The sequence below is a fragment of the Colletotrichum siamense genome (genome assembly GCF_013390195.1).
Source record: "Colletotrichum siamense strain Cg363 chromosome Unknown KSG_Cg363_contig07, whole genome shotgun sequence".
Taxonomy (NCBI): domain Eukaryota; kingdom Fungi; phylum Ascomycota; class Sordariomycetes; order Glomerellales; family Glomerellaceae; genus Colletotrichum; species Colletotrichum siamense.
The window spans coordinates 4,224,309-4,247,748 of record NW_023501020.1 but is presented as its reverse complement, the minus strand read 5'-3'; the positions used below and the strand labels follow the sequence as shown (position 1 = coordinate 4,247,748).

The following is a 23,440-nucleotide window of genomic DNA, read 5'->3' as shown; positions in this document are numbered from 1 at the left end:
GTCCGGCCCCCTCATTACAGAAAGATTGAGCTTGACTCGAACAACACGTATTACGAGCATCTGGGCTTCGATACCCCCTATTGGAGCTTTTACCACATGCCGTTTTGCCGAGAGGTCAGGGTTCACGATGTCTGCCACGAGGGCGGCGAGGGGTGCAAGGCCACAAGCTTTCCCCGCACCTTAACCCGTCGACTTAAGCAATCAAGCTACTGTAGTGGGTTACATCGCGTCCTTCGCCACGGGGATCAGCCAAAAATGGCAGGATAGAAGTTCTTCACCTAGCCGCACCTGGCTGCGAAAAGCTATGGAGGTGACCAGTGTTCCAGTCACCCTTCGACCTTGTTTGAACAGGATGAGAATGGGCTCCATGTTCTGCTGAGTGTAGCGCCCAGATTCTATCAGGGAAGCTGACAACAGGCGGGGTCTGATTTCTCGATATTGCACGTTGTGTCGCCCTGACTCGAGGACCCACAGATATAAGGAGCACAACGGTTATCACATCAGAGTTCGGGTCTTGAATGTGACGCAAGTATCATACAACTCTGATCTGATGTCTCCCTACTATGGCTAACTAACCATTGTCTCTGAATCCTGGGTGCTATTGGACGATTTGAGGACGTCAACATGCCCTTGGCTACACCAGTCGACATTCTCGATGCCTTTGGGAAGATCTGAAGGCTTTTCCCACGACATGCCGCTCGCACTGCAACCTAACACACCAGTGGATCGCCTCCCGGGGTTTTGTAGTTTTGAGGAACGGGGTAATAGATGTTCACGACGAGACCCGGGTCGTTGGGGCTATATGCGCCAGGGAACGACATCAAGTTGGGCTTGTACGTGCCTGTGCCGCCGCTGACACGGAGCTGGGCGCACGAGATGTACAATTGAGCGCCGCCGACGCTACTAGCGCTGTGAAGAGCAATGTGTTCGACGCGCAGGAAGTACTCGCCATCTGCGAGGCACCTGGGAATCTGGACGTTAAGCGTCGTTTTGCCTGGGGCATAATTGTTAATACGCGCGAGAGAGGCACAACAAGAGATGAAGGTGCTTGCCTGAAGTGGGCCAGGTCAGACCGTTAGAGGTGACTGTCGGGCCGTCGTTGTAGACCTTGAACCATACTTTTCCGGAGCCATCGAAGTTTGTGATGGAACCAGAAGGCGCCTTGGCCATGTAGAAATTGACTGGTCCGGGATGGGAGACGGACGCCTTGGCGTTGTAGCCTTTGAGAAACTGATTGTCAGTGAGCTTGCCTTTGATCGTGAATGCCAACTTGAACACACCAATCGTGGATCCTGCAGTCACATCCAGCACCGTGGCACCCTCGTTACCTGGGGCTAGCTGGTAGCATGTCATCTGCTGGGAGGTCACGTCCGTGACCGGTCCGTTGGACTGGTAATTCGCCGTCTTGCGGACGACTTCCCAATCTTGTGTGGTCTTGCCATTGTAAGTGACGGATGGAAATACATCTGAGAGGGTCAGTAAGTAGCACAAGGTGCCCCCAAGATGATAGGAATGTCGTACAGTGAGCAGAGGCAAGGCTGGCCAACGCCACAACCACCGAGGCCTTCATAGTGACGCTTAGGGGCTGTTGTTAATAGGTGGCTTCGGAGGAGGAGCAGCAGAGGATGGAAGATAATGTGCATCAATACGCGCAGGAGTTTCACCCGAATCCGTCACCAGATGCTGAACTTATACCTGTGAAGAGCTACAACGCAGATCCTGAACAAAAGGGAGAAAGTACGGCATCTACATATCAAATGACCAGACCTAAAGCACACGTACCATGGTTACGATGCTACCGGCGATAGAACAGCCGGCGGGTAAAGTCGCTCATCCAGTCAACAGTGACCTGCAATATCATCCGAGGTGTCCTAACAAATTGATCCAGCCGGCAGTGGCATTCTATATTGCTAATATCTGACTGGAGGTTGCGGGCAAGACGCATGGAGGCATGGGATTTGTTGAACTGGTTTTCTTGTAAACGGCATTTGGTTTGGAAATTGATCCCGACGCCCGACAGCCAAGTGTGATGCAAACTATCTTGAAATTCGCGCTTCTTTCTTGCGCATACCCTTTCTACGAGAACGCCGGATAATATACAAGTCTTGTGTCCCTCCTGTTTGCTAATGTAAAGCCAATCTGACTATGTAAGACCGGCCACCTTAACTCGTCAAACATCTTGTGACGCTGTTTGATCAGTCATCGTCGGTGTATCTAGGCCCGCTGGCCGCCGGTGTCTCGGGCGCGCCATAGGCAGCAGGGGTGGGGGCGCCGTAATAGCCAGAAGAGGAGGCGAAACCACTGGCCGCCGGAGTGGGAGCACCAGCCGCTGGTGTAGGGGCCGAATCAGCAGCCCAGCCTCCTTGCCATCCTCCACCAGGAGTCGGAGCACTCGCGGCCGCTGGGGTGGGTGCCGAATAGGCACCCGGTGTGGGAGCATTGAGAGCACCGGGTGTGGGTGCACCTAGGAGGTTTCCACCCGGCGTCGGCGCGTCGTAGCCAGAGTTGCCTGGGGTGTATCCCCATGAATCACTACCGCTGGCGCCGGGAGTGGGTGCAGAGCCTCCATAGGCAGGCGTCTTCGAGCCTGAGCCCCAGGCATCGCTCCCGCCGTAAGCTGGCGTCTTCGACCCCAATCCAAAAGCGTCATGTGCAGGTGTCTTTGCGCCTGACTGCCATGCCGGAGTCCTTGAACCTCCGCCATACGCTGTTCTGTTACCATCGCCATAAGCAGTTCTTGAGCCGTCAGCCCAGGCGGGAGTGCGAGAGCCGGATCCGTAGTCCTGGCTGCTAGACTTCCAAGCAGGTGTTCTGCCGCCAGTCGGTGCAGGAGCTTGCTTTATATTAGCAAAGTAATCATGGCATCTCATGTTGGGCATTGACTCACTTCGTGAACCCCACGCGGGCGTCCTCTCCGCGCCGCTAGAGGCGACTGGTGTACGTCCTCCTTGCCAGTCTCCACCACGCCCACCTCCAGGAGCGCCGCCTTGGCCCGGTCTTGGACCCCGTCCATTGATGTCGATCTTGGCACCGGTATTCTTGTCCTTGAAGCTAAGATGGTCCTTGGGCACCGTGATGGTCTTGCTCTTGGTGTGCAGCTCAACACGAGCGTGAGTTTCCGTGGCATCTTTGACGATACCCAAAAGACCCTTGTAACCACCCTTCCGAATGATGACAGTTTGGTTGATAGAACGATCACGGCCGAAAGTCTTGGGAGGTGCCATCTTGCTCTCGGCGCCGCCAGGGTTGCGCTTCATCGCCGGGTTCATTTGATCCAAGTTGGGACCCGCTGAAAGCACGCGTCCACCCTTGGCAGCGATAGTTGTGACATTGCTAGCCTTGGTAACGAACACACCGGCGTTCTCGTTATTGTTGTTGCTGTGCAAGAATACGTATGCGCGGTGGATGTGAATGATTTTGCCCTGCCGTTGTTGGGCGCCATACTCCCTGACAACATCATCGAGCCGGATCTCGGAGCCGTTTCTATCGGCAGCCACAGCAACCTTTCTCTTCGGGAGTTTGTTGGCAATTTGGGATGGCATGACCTGTCTAGTGTCTCCGTTTTGATCGAGCACAACCACTGACTCGCGATCGACCTTAACGATGCAGCCCACAGTGGTCGGGTCCAGCTGAACGAGGTCAAAGAGCTCGTACTGACCCAACGCACCTTGGCCGCCAATATCGCTGGCTTCACGCAGATCTTTGCTGAAGACCGTGACCTCCGTGTTGGTTTGGTCGGTCAAGAAGGTTACTCGGTCTTCGGAAATCTTGACAACCATACCAACTTCGTCGCGGAATCGACTGCCGCTGGTAACCTTGACATGATCTCCGATCTTGAATCTCTTTCTCAAGCCCTTGGTAGGGACCTCAATGACCTGACCTACGAGGTCTCCCTCCGTAACCTGCATCGTGACGATGTCGCCCTGGACGTTTGTTGCTTTTCCAACGACGCCCTTTTGCTCACCATCGTAGACTTCGATGACATCGCCGGGAAGGTAAGTGACGTTGATGTTGCTGTCCTTGAGGCTGGCAGCAAGGGCTTTGAGATCGAGATTTTCGGTACCATCCTCAGCGCCGGAAGCGAACCTAGTGACTTCCTCTAAAGTGGGGTTGACGTCCGTGACAACTAGCTGCTGGATCTTGATATCCTTCACCTGGAAGCCGTTCTCAAACTCATCACCCATGTATGTCCAAACCTTGGTCGTCGGGTTTCCTTGGATATGCCGGGGGTGACGTTTTCGGGCCTCCGTCTCGTTAAATAAACGCTGTGGCGGTCTTGGTCCAGGCACGCCAACGGGGCGCTTCCGTTTGCCATCAGAGGTAAGGGCGGCAAGGGCATCATCTCTCATGCCGTAGTCAAGACGCGGGATGAAGCGGACTCGGGCTTCAAGACCATTTTCGGTAACGTCGATGACTTGCGCCAGGTCACCGGCGTGCTTGGCTGGCTTGCGAAGCCGGACCCAGGCACCGGGCTCGAGAGTGGGCGTCTTGGTCACACGGAGCAAGTCGGGCATGTCCTTGATGTCGACGAGAATCATCTTTGACCGAGGGTAGACGTTGAACATGCCGTCTAGCGCAACCATAATATCCGTTGAACGATTGGCCTCGACGTAGATGTAGCCTTTCATGACGGAGGTTGGGCCGCCACGTTCGAAAGCCGAAATGATAGCCAACTCATCCTTGGTGCCCATCCGTTCATCGATACGCTTCATGATTGAGTAGACGACTTCTCGCTCCTTGCCCTCCTTGCACCTAACAGCCCAGATCGTAGGATCCTCCACACTAGGCATCAGGAGGCGCTTGGGGACAACAGTGGAATCGCCGAAGCCCTTGTTGGGGCGACGGTTACCGTAGCGCTGTCGAAGAATTTCGGCCTGCTTCTCAGCATCCATGCTGGACTCCATCTCGCGTCGGCGATCCAGCTCGCGGTGCCTTCGGTCATCGTCGAGGCCTCCACTTTCGGCAATGTCGTCAGGATGAGCGTTGTCGATGAAGTCCTCTATCTCTTCACCGTCTTTCTCCTCATCCTCGCCATCTTCTTCGTCCTCGACCTCGGCCTCGATATCGAAGAAGACGGCGCGACGATCCCTGCGACGCTTGCGACGATGTCCCTGTAGAGTAAAGAAAACATTAGCAGTGTATCAATCTGCGGAGGAAACGCAGAACAAGTCGGCCAGATGCTCGAAGCTTGACGTATCCCCCTGTTAAAAGGAACAAGGAATGCGAAATGCGAAAGCGGAAGGCTTACCTGCTGAACATCATCCTCGTCTTCTTCATCCTCGTCGTCCTCTTCGTCATCGTCGTTTTGGCCACCCTCCTCGTCGTCTTGCTCATCATCCTCATCGTCATCTACTCGTCGAGATTTGGGGGCAGCGGCGGCGTCGTCATCGTCAGCAGCAGGGCTGCTCTCTCGCGCATCGCTACCCGCATGTCGCTGACCAGAGTTGTGGCTAGGTTCGTCGTCAGAGAGATCGGCAGGCGCAGGGTTGAAGTCATCCTCGTCGTCCGAGTCATCGTATCGGTTGTGGTCGTTCGAAGCCATCTTGAAGGCAATTAGAAGAAGCGAACGTTGTTGGCCTCAAGATTTTGGATGGCGACGTCAGGCGAAGACAGGTTTCGTTTGGCTCTGCTGGCGCAGAGTTGTAGAGAAGAGAAGGCCACTTCGAGGCTGGCACTCTTCCAAGGGGTTCGTTTGTATTAAATATCTGGACGTAAGAAAGGACAACCGAGGGGAAAGAGCTACCATACAATCGACGGCTGGGTTGGGAAGGCAAAGGATTGAGAATAAATTGTAGGACGAGTCGAGGACGGAAAGCTCAGCCATGGTTACCTTCACGCGAAGGAGGCCCAGATTCCGTCTGAATACGGTTTAGCGTCAAAAGACACCTGAGGCAGGCCGGTTGTGGTTCGCCTGTGCAGCGTGCTGCAGGCAATCAAGGTGCCCCACATAGGTGGGAAGAATAAGTGCTGAGGTCGGTTCCTTACCTTACCTTAGGTAAGGCACCTGAGTACGTGTCTTTAAGTAAGCCCAGCTGAAAAGGCGCCGCGAGCACCTAGCAAGGGAAACCATAGGTCGTTCTCCCCGATACAGTCAGTCTAAGAGAGGTTGAGCCGGCCCAAGCCTCGGCCTCTTTATGTCCAGCAGCAGTGGGAATCTTTCAAACAGAATAGCGACCTCCGCACGAGGATGCTGCGTAAAACTTCCCCAGTCTCGAAGCTTCAATCACTGATGGCATCTTAATGTTCACTGCCGGTTTTCGCTCGATATTTTAGTGTGCTATTGCTCCCCGGATACTACTAGTTAAGGTAGTTTTTGTAGCAAGCCTGTCATGTCGCCAAGTTCAAACATGAAAGCGATAGTAATCAACGACTTTGTCAAGGTCAGTGGGTCGCCCACAATGTTAACAGACCAGACTGATCGAGTCCAGGACTTTGACGAGATCACGGTCGCTGAGGTCGAGAGACCTGTTCCCAATTCGAATGAGGTGCTCGTACAAGTGAAGGCTGCCGGCATCAATTATGTGGATACGCTCTATGCATGTGCTTCCCTTCAAGTTGCTGTACCCATCGACTAACGGGACCGCGTGCAGGCGAAAGGCAAACATCAGAATAACCAATCTTTGGTCCGGCCACCATTCATATTGGGTCTTGAGTTCTCGGGAGTAATTGTCTCGGCACCATCGGATTCGGGCTTCCGCCCTGGCGACAGAGTCTTTGGAGGGCACACTGGCTCATACAGCGAATTCATATGTCTTCCTCGTTCAGATTCTCTGCATCACATGCCGGCCAAATGGACGTTTCCGCAGGCTGCTGGGTTGGCAGCGACGCTACCCGTCTCTTTTGCCGCACTTATGCAAGCCGGCATCAAAGCTGGCCAAACAGTTCTCGTACACGCTGCAGCAGGCGGTTTGGGCACCATGGCTGTCCAAATTGCTGCCGCTCTGGGTTGCCGTGTAATCGGTACAGCTGGGTCCCAAGCCAAATGCACCGTGGCTACGCGGTGCGGAGCTCATGCTTGCGTAAACTACCTCGAACACACGGCATGGTGGGAGCAAGTACTAGAATTTACTGATGGCAAAGGAGCTGATATTGTTTTTGATCCCGTCGGCCTCGTTGACCCTAGCTTGAGATGCATCGCTCATCGGGGGAAAGTGTTGGTTGTTGGTTTTGCAGGTATACAAGACAACATGGAACGAGTAGCTATGAATCGCGTTCTACTGAAGCAAGTCTCGCTCATTGGCTATGTGGGTTCCTCCTTTCACTCAAGCATTGTCCGTTTGCTGATAGAGGCACGCAGCGGTATGGCGAAAGTTCTCGTCGGTATCCTCAGGAGCAAAAGGCCACCTGGGATGGGCTTCAGCCGTTGATGGAAAGCGGGAGTATACAACCCGTGGTTTACGACACGCATTATTATGGGCTTCAGAGTGTACCTCGGGCGCTGAGAGACATGGTGGATCGGAAGATTTGGGGCAAAGCCGTCGTCACAATGGCCAGCGGTTCACCACTGGCAAGGCTCTGAAGTCCGGAAGTGCTTTGCAACATTTTTTGTGCAGGAAAGACACCGCACAATGATTATGACATTTCAAATCCACCTCCTTCCTTTCCCCTATGCCCGCCGGTATATAGCCATCCGCCATTCCAAGATTTTGTTTCTGACCACCAACCGAGAAGCCGTGCTGAGCCGGGGGGGTAAGATTCTTCGTCCGCACTATGAGATACCGTAAGGTACGAAGCTCCGACCACGGTAGCATTCCTCCCACAAGTGGCTCAGGGCCCATTCCCAAACGCCAGGCTTCGCGATGCATATACCACAATTGACCAGCCAGATCTATGAACAGGGCAGCAAGACGGCCAGATGATGCCACTCTTCGTCATCCCGCTCTTCAGACACCAGACCGCCCGCATGTCTTGACACCCCAAAGACCCCTGCCTGCGCTTACTCCCAACCACTCTCCTTGGTCGCTGGAGAGATGCGGTACCCACGCAAGGTTGCCGACTTCGTAATCACACTGCCAGCTAGCGAATGGGCTTCGTGTGCTATCGGGCTGGCCGGCGCCATTGGCAGCAGGACCGCCACCGAGGGAGTGGTTGTTGTTGTAGACATCCCAGAGCAAGACTTGGCAGTCGTCTCCTCCGGAAGCCAGGACGCCTCGCTTAAGGGGCGACCATTCGATGCTGTTGAGCGCACCGCCGTGGCCGCGAAGTTCCAACAAGGCCTGTCCAGGATGGCGCACATCCAGAATGCGAATAACGTTGGAGTCTTGCGCAAACGTAGCGAGCAAGTGAGTGTCGTGAGGCGACGTCGCCAGTCTCAGCAAAGGAGGAGGGTTCGACATGGTCTGCTGGGCCAGGGTAGGACTGATCCGACCGCCATTGGCATCTGTGAAATCGGGTTAGCAAAGGCGCGAGGTGACTCTGTAATTCACACGACGTACCTCGGTCATCCTTGCCCGTGGGCTCGTATATAATTGTGCTATGCTCAAGACTGCGCAAGTCGAACATGCGGACACTGCCGTCCTGTCCACAGCTCACGAACACATCCACACTATTGGCACAGAAGCGCACGTCATATACCTCCTTGTCATGAGCAATCAATTGCGTCTTCGCCGTCAATGAGGGGATATCCCAGATTGTGCAGGTCGTGTCTATGCTCGAAGTAATGATCAAGCTTGGGGAGACCGTGTTCCAGTCCAATGAGGTCAGCGGCGCAGTGTGGTCCGGGGTTTTGGAGTTGGAGAGAAGCGCCAAAGGGGTGAGCTTTGTGACGCCGGGATCCCTGCCTTGTCGGTTGATCGAGTTGCTCTGGGACACAGGGCTTTCCGAGGGCAAAGACCACAATCGGAGGTGATCGCCGGACGTCGCAAGGAGATCGGTGGATTGTTTCTGCGAAGAGGGCGGTTCCCATAGGAGGCGGGTTACGGGGTACGAATGTGTGGCTTCGGCAACCTTTGAGAATTCAAGATTGAACTTGGGAGTTCCGGGCTGGTAGACGTCGTTGGGGGTCGGCACCATTTGGGTATCGAGGATTTGAATCTACGATAAAAAAGTCAGCATAGTCCTAGGCTGGCCAATGGGGTAAATCCGGGCCCTACAAAATTGTGTCCGTCCTCCAGATAGCTACCGACGGCGAGCTTGCCGGCTCCGTTGCCCTGAGGCGGCCACTTGCACCAGTCAAAGGCATAGAGTGCCCAAGGAGCAAGATAGTTGCTCGTGCCGGGCTGGACATTGGCGAGATCGAAGGCGGTGCTGCCAGGCACGCCATCCGACATACCAGAGTCGGCACGGGGCCGAATATCAGCCAAGCCTAGCGGAGTGTTCGAAATATTCCGCTGAGAGCCGGGAGCATTGTATTTTTGATCTGGCGGCGACATGAATTGAGAACCGGATCCGCTGGGGGTCGTGGGGGTGTAGGGCGCGAATGTTGCGGCGCCTTCGTAGTTGGCAGCGGGGGAGGAGCGCGAGTAACTGTGGGTGAGACTCAAGCTGGGCTTGGAAGGGGTCTGGTAGTCTTGCGACTGCTGAGGCATTGTAGCCATGGCCGGGGCGGTGGTTGCGGTGATGGCGGGGGGACGGCCACCTGCACCGCCGGGTTGCAGTACGTTGGGCACCGACGATGTGCTCTGGAACTGGGGGGCGTTCGGAGAGGCCTGGTCCAGCTTGATCTGGGGAGCGGCGGGGGCGGCGGATGAGGACGAGTATTCGCGGGGCGATAGCTGACCGTGCTGCATCATGCCAGCAGGCATGTGCAGTTCGTCGTGCTGGGAGCCGTATGTGTTGGTTCGACGCGGGGTGGCCGAGGAAAACTGCGGTTGCTGCTGCGGCGGCGGCTGTTGCTGCTGCTGAGGTGTCGGTTGTTGTTGCTGGTTCATGGCCGCGACGGAGAAGGACGGCGCGTGGGAGGACGAGGAGAGATGAGTGACGGAGGGGGAAAGGCCCGGCGGCCCTGATGTCTCAGTCGCAGTGGGGTGTGCAGGCAGCGAATAGGTCGAATCGTGGTGATGATGGTGGTGCAGCTGGTGGCCATGGACCGGATGCAGCGCGGCGGGAATGGAAGCACGCTGCTGCTGCTGCTGCTGCTGCTGCTGGGAATATGAATGAGAGCGGGAGTGATAGGAAGGGGAGTGGGAGTAGGAATAGGAATGGGAGTGAGTGGGCGAATGCGAGAGGTCAGAAGAGTGCGAGTAGGAGTGGGAATGGCGAGGCTGGAGGGGACGGGAGGAAGCGGAGTCGGGAGCGGCAGCGGCAGCGGCGAGGGGAGAAGGAGGGGCGGCAGCGGCGTTGGCGATGTTGAGGCCGCGGTCGTGGTGATTCAGGTGCTCGGCGTCGTCTTCGTAGTAGAAGTTGGCGACGGCGTGTTTCTTGGGCGCAAGGGGCCCGGTCGCAGTCGCAGTCGCAGGCGCGGCTCCTGAGGCGAATTGAGGAGATGAAGTTGGAGAAGGAGAAAGGGTTATGGAAGGAGGATGATTGGGGTCGCGGTTGGGCGACAGATGCCGCTGATGCTGGTGTTGCTGGTGGTGGTGGTGGTGGTGGTGCTGGTGGTGGTGGTGGTGCTGGTGGTGGTGGTGGTGCTGGTGCTGGTGTTCGGGCTGCAGCTGGTACTGCAACCGCGGCGACTGCTGCTGTTGCTGAGAGTGGGATGACAAGGCACCAGAGGGCGAGGGTGCCGGATTGGGCAGCGAATGGTGGAGGGAATCGGTGGCCGCCGTAGCGTCGTCCATGTCCATGCTGGCGCTGACGCTGAGGCTGGCCTGGCTGTGGCTCCGGCTATGGCTACGGCTCTGGTTCTGGCTCTGGCTGATGGCGTTGGCTGCAGCAGTGCTGCTGGCAGGGGCCCCAATGGAGCCCAAGGCCTGGGCCGCTTGCCAGAGCGCCGAAGTTGCGCTGAGCCGATGGGAATGTCGCTTGTGCTGCTGCTGCTGTAGTTGTTCTTCCTCCTGTTTCTCCTTGTCGCCGACGCTCTGCTGCGACGCCGACCGGCGATGGCCCAGGAAATGCATATTTGCTGGTCAGGGCAAGTCGCCGTGATGTATGTAGAGTACCTAGGTAAGGAAAGGTAAAGTATGCAGGTTGCGTGGAGCCTCCAGCACAGGGCAAAACGGACGAGAGCAGAACAAAAACACCTGGTTGTCCAAGGAGCCCGGAATGACACGGCACGCGGCGAGGGACAGACCAGAGCAACACCAGCCGATGCCTGCGTTCGAGTAAGTCAGGCAAGGTACCGTGCCTCAACTCAGCGCACAAGACACGAGGGTCCTGATGCTACGTACTTGGCTGTAAAGAGTCAAAGTACTCTGGATCAAGAGGAGCAAGAGAGTAATGAGACAGACCATGGGCAAGACTGACGACGAACGGTGGTGATGTCTGGACGCTCCGGAACACGAACACACAAACTTTGTCTTGGCCTCCGTCCGCGCGCTCCGCGTCGTCACTGCAGGAAAAATCGCTCTTCTACGGCATCACTTCTGACTAATAAAACGGCCTCCCAGTTGACTTGTTGGCGCTGGACAAGGAGACGGGGGCCTTGGACGGGACGGGGGCAGATGAGATAGGGATGCGCGTTGTTGCGAATCGTTTGGGATGCCGCGTATGTACTCTCCAATGTCTCGTCTCGCACAACACTCATTGCGTGAAGCTTGCCCTTCTCCCCTGACGGACGGCTCCCTCCATGGAACTAACGGTTCAATGCCAATAAAGCTGCCAATGCTGCCAATTCCACATGGCCGCACCTGATATGGCCCTGGCTTTAACTTGCCTCACCTTGTCTTGCCCAAGATGGCGCACAATACCTTGCCTTACCTGACTTTCCGCTCCTCGCCCACCAGCCGTGCCTTGCTTGAACCAAGTGCGACAAAACTTCTTCCTTGCTGGTGGGTTGGAATATCTGCACGCCGGCTGCCTGACTGACTCTTCCTCTTGGGCCAGAATGTGAGGCTGGGCGAGACTCCTTCCGACCGGTGCCCAACCCGTAAAACAAAGAAGAAAACACATGGGAAACAAGGAAGAGGTGCCTTCAAAACGTCACATTGAGGGCCCATCCAGACCCAGTGGAATGGAAGTTTGTGGGAAATAAAAGACTGGAGACTTCAGACCAGACTTTCTCTGCTGGGTTGGACCAAGCTAGGGCTAATGACTGACCTTACAGAAGCCACTAGGTACCTTACTCCACAAGCATTTGCTCCAGTGAATCAATGCTTACATGCAAGTCACCTTTATAAGCTTATCGGATTTCTTTCCAATGGATATTTCTTCCAGGTTGCGATAAGGAGCTAAGTCCAGTGACGTCTGTAGCTGGAGTAGAAAGGGTTGCCTCGTGCCGAACCGTGGCACATGCTCGGAGCTCGTGAGCTCGACACATTTACCTTCAGTTGCTGGCTTTCGTCACAAATCTTTGCCTTAGCCCATAGCAGCCCGTGGATTCTCAAGCCGTGCCGGCCCATAGACCCCCCCATATCATCAACTTCGCTTCCGCGCCCGACAACTTGCTTACTCGTACATCTTAGCTGTCATCATCCATAGTATTACGCCATTCCACCCCAGTTCTGCCGATTTGTCGCTCAAACAGCCCGACAGTCCTGTCGGCATTGTCCATGTGTCTTGATGGCCCCAGACTCCCCAAGATTCTTTGATCGGCTCTCGCTGAGCCGAAACAAATCGCCTCTCCTGCCGCTGCATATCTCTGCCGAAAGACGTGCAAACGATTACGATCTCGACGAACTGTCCCCACGACCGCACGACGCTCTGCTTCCAGAGTCGCCGCGAACACCCACAACGATGTCAAGACGCCGCTCTCCGTCTCCTGTGGACCCGTGGGATAACGATGTTTTGGACGAAGACCCCCTCAGTCCCGCTGGGTCTATCTCCAAACTGAAGCCCAGGGCTAAGGCCTTGTTCGCCGGCCCTCCACCGCCGATCGCGGCCTCGATTCTGGTTCAAAATCCACCGCAGGGCAGAAGAAGTTCTAGAGAAGGTTCCAAAGCCGGTCGCAGTAGTCATGCGGCTGGGGGCATGGCGCCGAGCCGAGTCAGTTTCGGGAGCATTCTGTTCGATCAGAGTTCGCGCGGTTCAAGCTCCTCGTCCAGAGGTGATTCAATATGGCGCAACCTACAACATCGGGAGCGAGCGTTGCAGAAGGAAGTACAGCAATTGCTGGACATGCAGGCCACGGGACTAGCGCCTAGCAATGAGTCGACAGACACCATTGCCACAGGTGGACAGGATGCCTGGAGTGACTCAGGGAGTAGTACGCCCACGGGGACATTCTATTCTACAGCATCATCAAAGTCGCGGATGATGGCATCGCTCGATCCACCCGTGCGCGCGACCGCTCGTGGCGACATCATACCTGTTCGGCAACCGAAGACCTCGGGGCCTCAAGGCCTTCAGACCGCACGCAAAGGCCTACGGCGTGCTTTAACGTACTTGACTGACTTGAAGTCCGAAGAGAACTCCTACATCGAATCCGCGCTGTCACAGCGCAAAAAGGCACTTTCGCATTTGGGCAACCTTTGCAGTCGTAAAGAAAGCATCTCTGCAGAGCTTCGTAGCCTTGCAGACAATGAGGAAGAGCCGCTGGGCAAAGAGCTTCGAGACCTAGGCGATCAGCATGAATCCTTGGGCCAGGAGATTCGTGAGTTAGAGGAGAAGCTCGTTGGCATGAGAAACAGGCATCGATGGCTCGAACGTAAAATGGCGGATGTCCGCAATCGCCGAGAGGCCGGCTTGAGCGGGTACAGAGGTGCGCTGAAGGAGGTCGAGGGCGAGGTTGCGTCTTTACTCCACCGGCCCCCCATTGAGCCTCTCGATCCCGACGTAGTCGAGACTGTATCACGTACTGACCCTGATTCATCTTACGGGGCGAACAATTTGCCTGGGGGCGCTGATTTCTTTCGCATGATACCCGCCCGGCGTACGCTTAGCATGGCAAAAGACTGGTGGGAAAGTGAGGTCGACTTTTTGGAGCGACGGAAGGCCCAGGTTGACAAGGATCGTGAGGCACTCGACCAGGGCACGGCATTGTGGCAGGAAACCGTTGACCTCATCACCACGTTCGAGGCCGACCTGCGGAAGTCACTAAGCAGCGGCGTGAATGAGAAGGGCAAACGGACCCCGCGGATGCAGGAAGAGGCCGTTCAGTCGATGCTACCCAGGATGGGCAAGGTGATCCTGGAGCTCGAGGAACATATGCGGACTGCGGAGAAGAACAGCTGGAACCTCCTGATATGCGCCATCGGCGCTGAGCTCGAGGCGTTTAGAGAAGCTGAGCGCTTGCTTCGTAGCAGCCTCCCGCAACCCAGGGCGGAGGTTGGTGATGTCGAGGAACCCTGGCCAAATGATGAAGGCCAACAAGAACGCAACGAGAAGGATGCCGATGCCGTCGAGACGAATTCTGTTGGTAGCCACCACGACGAGAGTGACAACGAAGTACCGCCTGATTTGCTCGTATCGCACCTCGAAGAGCATGACGACGCACAACCACACGCCAAGCCCATTGGAGCTTCCTCGAGACGAGACAGCGACAACGAAGTGCCGCCAGAGTTCTTGGCTGAGCATAGTCTGTAGATTGTCTTGTTGGCCGGATTGAGGGAGCGCTGATGGATCACATTCGAGGGACTTGCGGTGACTGGTCGAGCGCACACGGCATGGATAATGAGTTGCGGGGAGGACCCCTAACTACGACTGCATTGGATTACTTACATTATGGCAAACGGCATTGGATAGGACAGGGCAAGTAGGACAGGATACCCCACGAATAGTCAGTTTGAACGGCGTTTATCGGAATGCCTAGGAATCGATTTGCATCAAAGCCCACAGTTCGCCCGTCCCCATGTGCTCCCCGTCACGAGGCAATTTAGGTAAAGTCGCGGGTACGTACAAGTGAGCTGCAACTGTGGCGCACTGGATTGGTTGGTAACCTCGGCTATATCTGTGTTTTGCGACGAGGACGATCCCGAAAGTGGGGTCTAAAGGTCCGGTGGTAAGGATACACGGGGGAGCCTGCGCCAGAGGCTTTTATAAAGAAAAGCTGGGCGACGAGAACGTCGTCTCGTCCACCATGCCCAACGACATTTGATAGCCCCCGCAGCACGATTCCAGCATCGCACGTAACATCTTCGGGGAGCAGAGTTTTGTCCGAAATCGAGAACACCGACCGGGTGCCCGCCGAGGCGCCACGCCCCGACCACCCGACCCTCGCCGAGCGTTCACCCAGGTGCCGAATCCCCCACGCAGCCGCCGAGCATTGCCGCGCCAACATTTGCAAGAAAAATGGCCGAATAGACGAGAAAATTGGAATGGTCGTTGAAATAGTCGTCGCGCCGTCGAAATTCGTCAAAGGGGGGAGGAGGAGGAGCAGTCATCGTCGTCCATCTACCGCGTACGCTCAAACCATCCGCTGGAGCCGGCGATCGCAACCGACTGATCCATCACCCACTCGCCGACACCGAGATACTTGTCAATCCACTTCGACATGTCCTTGTTCTCGCCCGCGGCTCTGTCAGTCTTGAAACTGGGTCTGACGATTCCCAGAATGGGCACTTGTCAGCTGCCACGCATTCTCTTGACGCAGATTTGCACCTGCGGATGACAGTTTTGTCCTGTCCAGTTCGGATCGATACTCACGTAAGGCCTGTCGAGCGCTTCATGCCAGCGAGGAAGGCGGAAACTGTAGGTAAAAGCATCAGCCGGTTGTCGTCCGACGAATCGGGGCGGTAAGAGAGGGGGGGGGGGGGACCAACTGAGAACCGCATCGAATGCGTAGTGAGTCAGACGCCCAAACTTCGACCACAGCCCCAGAGTCAGCAAGTTGAGGAGCTATACGGAGGTTAAGACTGCGCAAGCAAGTCGAAGACGAGGCAGCGAGCGAGCACGCACGAGGAGGACTCGCCGCGCGGCCGGAAACGGAGGGAAGGAGGTGGTACCAACCATCTTGAAGATTCAGGTTTGTTGTTTCTGTTTCTTTTTTTGGCGTCGTCGGTTGAGGAGTTTGCGTGTTTTTAGTCTCCTTTGCGTTTTGGGTTTTGTTGGTGTCGAAGAGGCGGTATCGTCGCTTGGGTTTTGGAGACAAAGGGTGTTGTCATGGGACAAGGCTCGTCTGGCACACCACCAGGGTGGACACTTTTCGCACCTGAGAGGACCCCACGGGAGGAGGCTGGGCTGGCGGCGACTGGTGCAGCGAGTGCTGTGCCTGGCCTGAGGTGGTCGGTGAGCGGTGCAGAGCTCGCGTGGACTGTGCGCTACTGCGTCCGCTTAGGTACCTGACAGGCCTCAGGCTGCCGGGCCGCCGCCGAGGGTGGGCCGTTCATGTTCATCGTGGCACCGTCCAGCGAGGTGTCTGCGGCGATAAGGAGCGCGCGACTTTGGGAGAAGTACCTCTCTGAGACGGTCAAGTACCTCGTGGTACGTTCCTCGATACGGAGCTCGCGTTTCAGTGGAACCAAGCTTGTCAAAGTCACGTGGCCCTGAAGTCAGCTCCAAGTGGGGTCGGGCTGCTCTCATCGGTTACCCGACGAACTCTGTTTGTTGCATATTTCTCGCTTCGAGTCTTTTCGACGGGTTTTCCCTCTTTAGCCCCCTCAACGGTCTGCCCGTAGGCGCTCCCCTGCCTGGACGGCCGATAAGCGGCGGCGCAGGACGCGACTCGGTGCATGGTACCGTTATCGGGACAATTTGATTCGCGTCACGACGATGGGATTGGGCGATCCGGTGCGGACCTTGGACCTTGGACCTTGTGCCTTGGGTCTTGGAGGACTTTTCCTCCTCCGCGGTTCAGATTCAGTGCCCCGTCGATTCTGGAGGGCCGGAGCTACCAATTATCTTTTTGACGAGGGCATTGGACACTCCGCGGACAGGCCAGGAAGCACCCCAAGTGGACCAGGGGACCTCTCCACTGCGACGCTTTCCCTTTTTTTAGCTGGTGGGGAGCCCTGCTGGAGAGCCAAGGTGCCCAGCAATGGAGGGGCTTGGAGGGGTCGGGCTGGCGCTGCCGCACCCGTTGGAAATAGCTGTGTGTCAAAAGCATGAGCTCTGGTTTGTTGAGTGTTTGAGGCTTTATGGCCCAGCGCCCAGCCAAGGTCGCCCAAGGAAACGGAGCTCCGTCGCAGAGTGGGAGAAGGGACAGCAGAGATTGGACACTGCCAGGAACTCGAGGACTCGGGCAGAGGCAGAGAGGACGCAACCCGGACCAAATGGCCGGAGGCGAGCGAGGGATGGGACTGTTGAAGGGGAACTTGGGAAGGGAAGGTGGGAAGAAGAAAAAAAAAGCACGAAAGAAAGGCCGAAACTAACAATGCCATTGAAATCCCTCACATCCCATCCTGTCCATGCTCCCCGTTCCGCCATCCCCGCCGCTGTCTTCTACTACCTCCCTCCTCCTATTACTACTGTTCGCGGGGTTCCCTCTCTTGCGGTCTTCTCTTCATCATTTATTTTTATTTTCCGCCGTACCGCTTCCGAATCACTTCACGTTGGACAGCATCACGCTCGAGCGTCGACGAGAGAATAAATAGCTTGGCTCAGGTAAGTGGAACGAGTCGCATCAACACCAGCACCAGCATCAGCACTGCATCCCACGTCTACACCCCTGCCAGTCTTGTTTCTGCGTCTGTTCCTGTTTCTGTTTTCTCTCCCAGTTCCGCCTGGCACTTTCACTGGCCTGACCTCACCTTACCCGACCTTGGGTCTCGCGTCACCCTGTTCCGGCTGGGCATTCTATTTACGTGTACTGCCGGGTTTGCGCCGGTGTGCAATGTACCTACACAGAACGTGCGTGCCGAGCAGTGGGAAGACCAGAGAAAAAAGGTGAGGTGAGGCGGGAAAAGGGCAAGTGCGCACATACCAGAGGATGGGCATGAACAGGGTCCCCGTCAGGGAAAGGTGAGGTGAGGAAGGGACGAGGGTGCTGTCACAGCACCTCATGTTGGTGGGGCTCCCCGGTGGTGCTGGGTGCCCGGCGCTGCCAAAGCTGCTGGGTTCTGTTAGCAACGTTGGCTGATTGCTGCCACTGCGTTGAATTGAGGGGCAGTTTTCCCACCCGACCCCAAAAAGTCAATGGAAACCAACGAGGGGCAGCAGCACCGCACCAAGGTCCAGCGCCAGCGCCAGCCAGCGCTACCGGGAAACCGCCGACGCCGACCACCACCACCGCAGCAGCAGCGGCAATCTTCAGACGGACAGCAAGCAGCTTCTTCACTCGGTCTGGGCCAAGCAGCAAATTATTTCTCTTGCTCCCACCTCGTGTGTCTTGTCTGCCTGCCCTGTCCTGACGTCTGTTGTCTCTGCTCTGTCTTCCCCCCCGTCCTTCAACAAATACCCATCTTGGTTGAGGCTCCCTGTCTGCATAAATCTTGTACTTTAGGGTCTCACCCATCCATCAGCCATTAGATTTTTTATTTTTTTTATCTCTCACTGTTCACCCACTCCCACTCTCCTCACATCATCCCTCTTCCTCCTCCAACCCTCCACTGCCTGTCGACCAAGCAGGATCTAATAGCTGCCGCAGACCAGAGATTGTCACGACGCCAGCTCAACCACCTCTCCCTTCGAAATCGATACCCCGCCGCCAAATCTTCACAATGGCTGCCACTGCTCAGGACCACCTTGATGTCGGCGGAAAGATCGCCTGGCTCTCCAGCCTCGACACTGCCTACCAGCCCGAGAAGAACTACCGCCGCTCTTCTATCATCTGCACCATCGGTCCCAAGACCAACTCTGTTGAGGCCATCAACGCTCTGCGCAAGTCCGGTCTGAACGTCGTGCGCATGAACTTCTCCGTGAGCCACCCCGCTGCCTCTCCCTGTTTGACAGCAATCGGCTAACATGTTATCCACCAACAGCACGGCAGCTACGAGTACCACCAGTCCGTCATTGACAATGCCCGCGCCGCCGAGAAGGCCCAGCCCGGCCGTCAGGTCGCCATCGCCCTCGACACCAAGGGCCCCGAGATCCGCACCGGCAACACCAAGGACGACGCTGATATCCCCATCTCCGCCGGCAAGATCATGAACTTCACCACCGACGACCAATACGCCACTGCTTGCGATACTGAGAACATGTACGTAATATCCCTGCCTCACGAAATTTCTCTCGGCCGCTAACACTTCTGCGCAGGTACGTTGACTACAAGAACATCACCAAGGTCATCGAGCCCGGCCGTATCATCTACGTTGACGACGGTGTCCTGGCTTTTGATGTCATCAAGGTCGTCGATGACAAGACCGTCCAGGTCCGCGCCCGCAACAACGGCTTCATTTCCTCCAAGAAGGGTGTCAACCTGCCCAACACCGATGTCGATCTTCCCGCTCTCTCCGAGAAGGACAAGAACGACCTGAGGTTTGGTGTCAAGAACAACGTCGACATGGTCTTCGCCTCATTTATCCGCCGCGGCCAGGACATCACGGACATTCGTGACGTCCTTGGCGAGGAGGGCAAGCACATCCAGATCATTGCCAAGATCGAGAACCGTCAGGGTCTCAACAACTTCGAGGAGATTCTCCAGGAGACCGACGGTGTCATGGTCGCCCGTGGCGATCTCGGTATTGAGATCCCCGCCGCCGAGGTCTTCGCCGCCCAGAAGAAGATGATTGCTCTGTGCAACAGGGCCGGCAAGCCCGTCATCTGCGCCACCCAGATGCTCGAGTCCATGATCAAGAACCCTCGCCCTACCCGTGCCGAGATTAGCGATGTTGGCAACGCCATCACTGACGGTGCCGACTGCGTCATGTTGTCTGGCGAGACCGCCAAGGGTAGCTACCCTAACGAAGCCGTTTCCGAGATGCACGAGGCCTGCCTCAAGGCAGAGAACACGATCCCCTACGTTTCGCACTTCGAGGAGATGTGCACTCTGGTCAAGCGTCCCGTCAGCGTCGTCGAGTCTTGCGCCATGGCTGCTGTCAGGACTTCTCTCGACCTGAATGCCGGTGGTATCATCGTCCTGTCCACCTCTGGTGACTCCGCTCGCCTTCTCTCCAAGTACCGCCCTGTCTGCCCCATCTTCATGGTCACAAGAAACCCCTCTGCTTCCCGCTACGCTCACTTGTACCGTGGCGTTTACCCCTTCCTGTTCCCCGAGGCCAAGCCTGACTTCAGCAAGGTCAACTGGCAGGAGGATGTCGACCGCCGCATTAAGTGGGCTGTCGAGAACGCTCTGGAGCTTAACATCGTCAGCAAGGGCGACACCGTTGTCGTTGTCCAGGGCTGGAAGGGCGGCATGGGCAACACCAACACCATCCGTATTGTCAAGGCCGACCCTGAGCACCTGGGCCTTGGTATGTTGAACTAAATTGCATGTGAGGGAAATAGAAAATGCTGTTGGCGTATGGGAGGAATCAAAGTACCCAGTTAAAATCCTGATAGACGATGGTGGGCCACGATGCCCTTTGACGCGAGTATGAATTACACAAATGAATAAAGCAGATATCACCTTCCAATCGTTCGATCTATATTAACATCTTGATCCCAACTATAGCATCCAGTCTTGACTGAGTTGCGGAGTAGTCCGAGTCGCAGAGAAGGGATGAACTCACATGGGTGCTCTGTCTGAGTCTGATGTATAGATGCGGAGGCCAGTGAAGAATGGCTTTTGACCATTCTAACTTCACATGCAATGTACGTCTCTCGAAGCCATCTAACATTTCCTCAAATTTACAAGTTCTTCACCTCGAAGTTCTTCCGAAGATATTCGCCATACTTTATGATCAAGAACGGCACGGGCACTAAAGCTGCCGCAATGAATCCAAGAACACTGTTTCCCCAACCCACGCCCAAATCCTCATACATCTTCAGACCAGCAAGAGGCAGAACAGCGCCAGCCACGGACCGCACGACTGCATTCGCTGCCAGCGCGGAAGCCGCATAGATGGTAAACGAGTCAACCAGATAAAGCTGCAACGCCATGAAGATGATGAGGTTGCCAACGCCAATGATGGAAGTGCCAAGGATTGGTACGATCCAGTGCACACCGTACTCCGCTGTCCAGCCATAGATGAAGAGGCCTGCGGGAAGGAAAAGGGCGCCGGCTGGAAGCGAAACCAGCCGGTACTCGGGCTTCATTCCCTCGCGAGCTGTTCCAGCTTCATCTGCGGCTGCATCGGCCTCGGCCGCTTTCTTTTTCACATACTTGTCTGAAGTGATGCTGAAGAATACCACGCCGATCATGGAGCCAACACCTAGACCGAGGAAGGCTAGACCAGCTGTACCGGCGCTAAATTGATACTGAAGCATGAAGACGGACGTAATGGAGGTGAACATGAGGTACAGATATCCGTATACGACGGCGATGTAGAAGCCACTGATACGAAGGGTCAGCCAAGTATCAAGGGGGCGGGTATGGATGAGCCTACAATATTTGAGTGATTGGCGAGAAGGCGATCATCTTGAGAGGTCTAACGATACCGCGCTTGAAGTAATCGGCTGATGAAAGACCAATGTCAAGCTTCGATCGCAGCATCTTGTTCCCCGTCTCCTTTTGGAGCCGACGAACCTTCTTGTCCAGAATGACGGCCGCATACGTCTCCTTGAGGAAAATGACCATGATGATGCTAATGACGCCTGACACAATCGAGAGTAATCGGAACGTCCAGCGCCACCCCGCGCTTTCACTCAAAAACCCACCAGCAACCGGGCCTACGATCGGACCGAGGAGAGGTCCGATACTGAAGACGGACATGGCGACACCTCGCTTCTCCTGACGGATCATGTCGGCGATGGAGCCGCCCCCGTTAGTGATGGGGCATGAGCCGAAGATGCCTGCGAATAACCGGAAGACGATGAGAGCGTTTAGGGTCGGGGCGAAGGCGGCGCCGATGTTGAAGCAAATGAAGCAGAAGTTGCAGACATGGTAGACTATCGTGCGGCCGTAGATCTCGCTGAGAGGAGCGCAGAGGAGGGGTCCTGCTGCGAAGCCGAGCACGTAGACTGGAACTTTCTGTTGGCCTAATTTCTGCTTATGAACGAGGGGGTTGTTCACTGACCGGAAACGACAAAGGAGGCTAGGTAGGGGCTGTCATTTTTAAACTCTTTCATGAGTTCTGGCACACCTGGGGCGAAGATAGCTACGGCAGAAGAATTAGTGTTCGCTGAAGACAAGGTCGGAGAAGAATCATACATGAAGCAAGGGGGGTGACGAATGTCATGGCACTGATCAGTGTGCATGTCATGACTTTCCTCCAGGTTGGCCAGTTGTATGGGTTTTGAGGATCGTCGTCGCCATCCCACCAAACCACATTCTCGTCCTCTGAAGTCTCCCCACCATCCGGCTCGTTTGTTTGAGGGCCCTTCTCAACATCTTCAGGTCCATTTTTGCTCGTAGTCGATTTCCGCGCGTCTGATGCCCGTCTCTGTCTTGCTAGGGATTGTCTCCTTCGCTGTTCGCCGCGCTCATCGAGTACATAGCCCAGACTAGAGGGAATATCGGCGTCGTGACCTTCTGCGTAGGCCTCTGCTGTCTTTTCTTCTCTTGTGGGCTCACGTTTCAGTAAGTGAGGTGGTCCAGGGTCCTCGTTGTCACATTCAGTCTCTCGAGTTGATGCGCGGTCATCTGTTGTGTGGCCAATCTCCTTTTCTGATGGATCTGAAGGCATATCTTAAGAGGTCTACCGAGCTGACAGTGAGTATTAATACTGATGTATGTGGTTTGAGGACTTCTAGGTGTGTATCGAACGGAATAAAGAGTGTTTGTATGTGCATGCTGTGCGATCCGTCCCGAGCCTTGGCAACTCGTTACGCTATCCACACGCGCTTGGTTTGACCCTCACCTGCTGAGGATTCATACGATAGGCTCGCATACGCAGAAAGGGAGTTTGAAGTGATAGCTTGGATTAACTTACAAATGGTTCAAGTCCAGCATACAAATCTGTGGCAAATGCAAAGTAGCTGATCAAATATCACCGCCGAGCTCGAATCTGACACACAAAATATGTAGTGATGGTGAAGATCAAAAGAGGTTCTGGAGGTCAAACGACGGGCAGTCAAGCTATGAATGAGTCAGGTTTAATGAGACCCATGGGTATCGAGCAATCGATGAAAATAAAGTGGCCTGACAAGTTCAGAGCAGGGGGAATCGCCGGACAACAGTGAACAGAATGTGAAGCAAACCGGAAGAAAGACAGTCAACGGGGCTTAGAGTCATACAGCACCTCTCCCACTCTTTAAGGGAATGATCCAAGCCTTTCTCGGGTTCTCGGTCCCATCATGCGGCCCCATCCCATCTGCGCGAACCGTTGAGATGGGATTGATGAGTGTCATATTGACCAGCGGAACCTGATCACACCACCAACTGAGCACCGTACCATCAAGCCAGTCGGCCTCCCTGCCTAGATCGGCGGGGAGAAGAGAGGGGAAAGGGAAGTCTGGGGTCTAGCGCAGAAATACGGCAGCTACAACTGTTAAATCCGCCCCGAAACCCGTGCAGTCAAGGCTGGTCCGTTGGTTTGGAGTAATTGGAACT

General features: G+C 55.6%; 8 protein-coding genes across 8 annotated transcripts; 3 read left to right on the top strand and 5 right to left on the bottom strand.

Annotated features, from left to right (window-relative positions):
- Positions 1 to 710: 710 nt before the first annotated feature.
- On the bottom strand, positions 711 to 1,570 carry eglD-1 (Endo-beta-1,4-glucanase D; the record flags this gene model as incomplete). Its single annotated transcript, XM_036643310.1, has 3 exons — positions 711 to 994; positions 1,074 to 1,466; positions 1,522 to 1,570. 3 exons carry the CDS (start codon positions 1,568 to 1,570, stop codon positions 711 to 713), a joined length of 726 nt encoding a protein of 241 aa, XP_036492248.1.
- A 625-nt stretch (positions 1,571 to 2,195) lies between these two features.
- SPT5 (Transcription elongation factor SPT5) lies at positions 2,196 to 5,542 on the bottom strand (the record flags this gene model as incomplete). The annotated part of the gene is made up of 3 exons (XM_036643309.1): positions 2,196 to 2,833; positions 2,888 to 5,111; positions 5,249 to 5,542. The coding sequence occupies 3 exons, from the start codon at positions 5,540 to 5,542 to the stop codon at positions 2,196 to 2,198; spliced, it is 3,156 nt and encodes a 1,051-aa protein (XP_036492247.1).
- A 1,645-nt stretch (positions 5,543 to 7,187) lies between these two features.
- Positions 7,188 to 7,519, top strand: CGCS363_v011459 (uncharacterized protein; the record flags this gene model as incomplete). The annotated part of the gene is made up of 2 exons (XM_036643308.1): positions 7,188 to 7,244; positions 7,298 to 7,519. 2 exons carry the CDS (start codon positions 7,188 to 7,190, stop codon positions 7,517 to 7,519), a joined length of 279 nt encoding a protein of 92 aa, XP_036491541.1.
- A 364-nt stretch (positions 7,520 to 7,883) lies between these two features.
- CGCS363_v011458 (WD repeat-containing protein) lies at positions 7,884 to 10,997 on the bottom strand (the record flags this gene model as incomplete). The annotated part of the gene is made up of 3 exons (XM_036643307.1): positions 7,884 to 8,380; positions 8,436 to 9,033; positions 9,093 to 10,997. 3 exons carry the CDS (start codon positions 10,995 to 10,997, stop codon positions 7,884 to 7,886), a joined length of 3,000 nt encoding a protein of 999 aa, XP_036491542.1.
- Positions 10,998 to 12,771: 1,774 nt separating this feature from the next.
- On the top strand, positions 12,772 to 14,559 carry ATG28 (Autophagy-related protein 28; the record flags this gene model as incomplete). Its single annotated transcript, XM_036643306.1, has 1 exon — positions 12,772 to 14,559. The coding sequence occupies one exon, from the start codon at positions 12,772 to 12,774 to the stop codon at positions 14,557 to 14,559; it is 1,788 nt and encodes a 595-aa protein (XP_036491533.1).
- Positions 14,560 to 15,366: 807 nt separating this feature from the next.
- CGCS363_v011456 (Uncharacterized protein) lies at positions 15,367 to 15,924 on the bottom strand (the record flags this gene model as incomplete). Its single annotated transcript, XM_036643305.1, has 4 exons — positions 15,367 to 15,505; positions 15,619 to 15,661; positions 15,735 to 15,810; positions 15,871 to 15,924. 4 exons carry the CDS (start codon positions 15,922 to 15,924, stop codon positions 15,367 to 15,369), a joined length of 312 nt encoding a protein of 103 aa, XP_036491534.1.
- Positions 15,925 to 18,569: 2,645 nt separating this feature from the next.
- On the top strand, positions 18,570 to 20,275 carry pki1 (Pyruvate kinase; the record flags this gene model as incomplete). Its single annotated transcript, XM_036643304.1, has 3 exons — positions 18,570 to 18,767; positions 18,831 to 19,048; positions 19,105 to 20,275. 3 exons carry the CDS (start codon positions 18,570 to 18,572, stop codon positions 20,273 to 20,275), a joined length of 1,587 nt encoding a protein of 528 aa, XP_036491535.1.
- A 362-nt stretch (positions 20,276 to 20,637) lies between these two features.
- On the bottom strand, positions 20,638 to 22,574 carry radE-0 (Efflux pump radE; the record flags this gene model as incomplete). Its single annotated transcript, XM_036643303.1, has 4 exons — positions 20,638 to 21,283; positions 21,336 to 21,909; positions 21,966 to 22,046; positions 22,100 to 22,574. The coding sequence occupies 4 exons, from the start codon at positions 22,572 to 22,574 to the stop codon at positions 20,638 to 20,640; spliced, it is 1,776 nt and encodes a 591-aa protein (XP_036491536.1).
- Between the last annotated feature and the right edge of the window lie 866 nt (positions 22,575 to 23,440).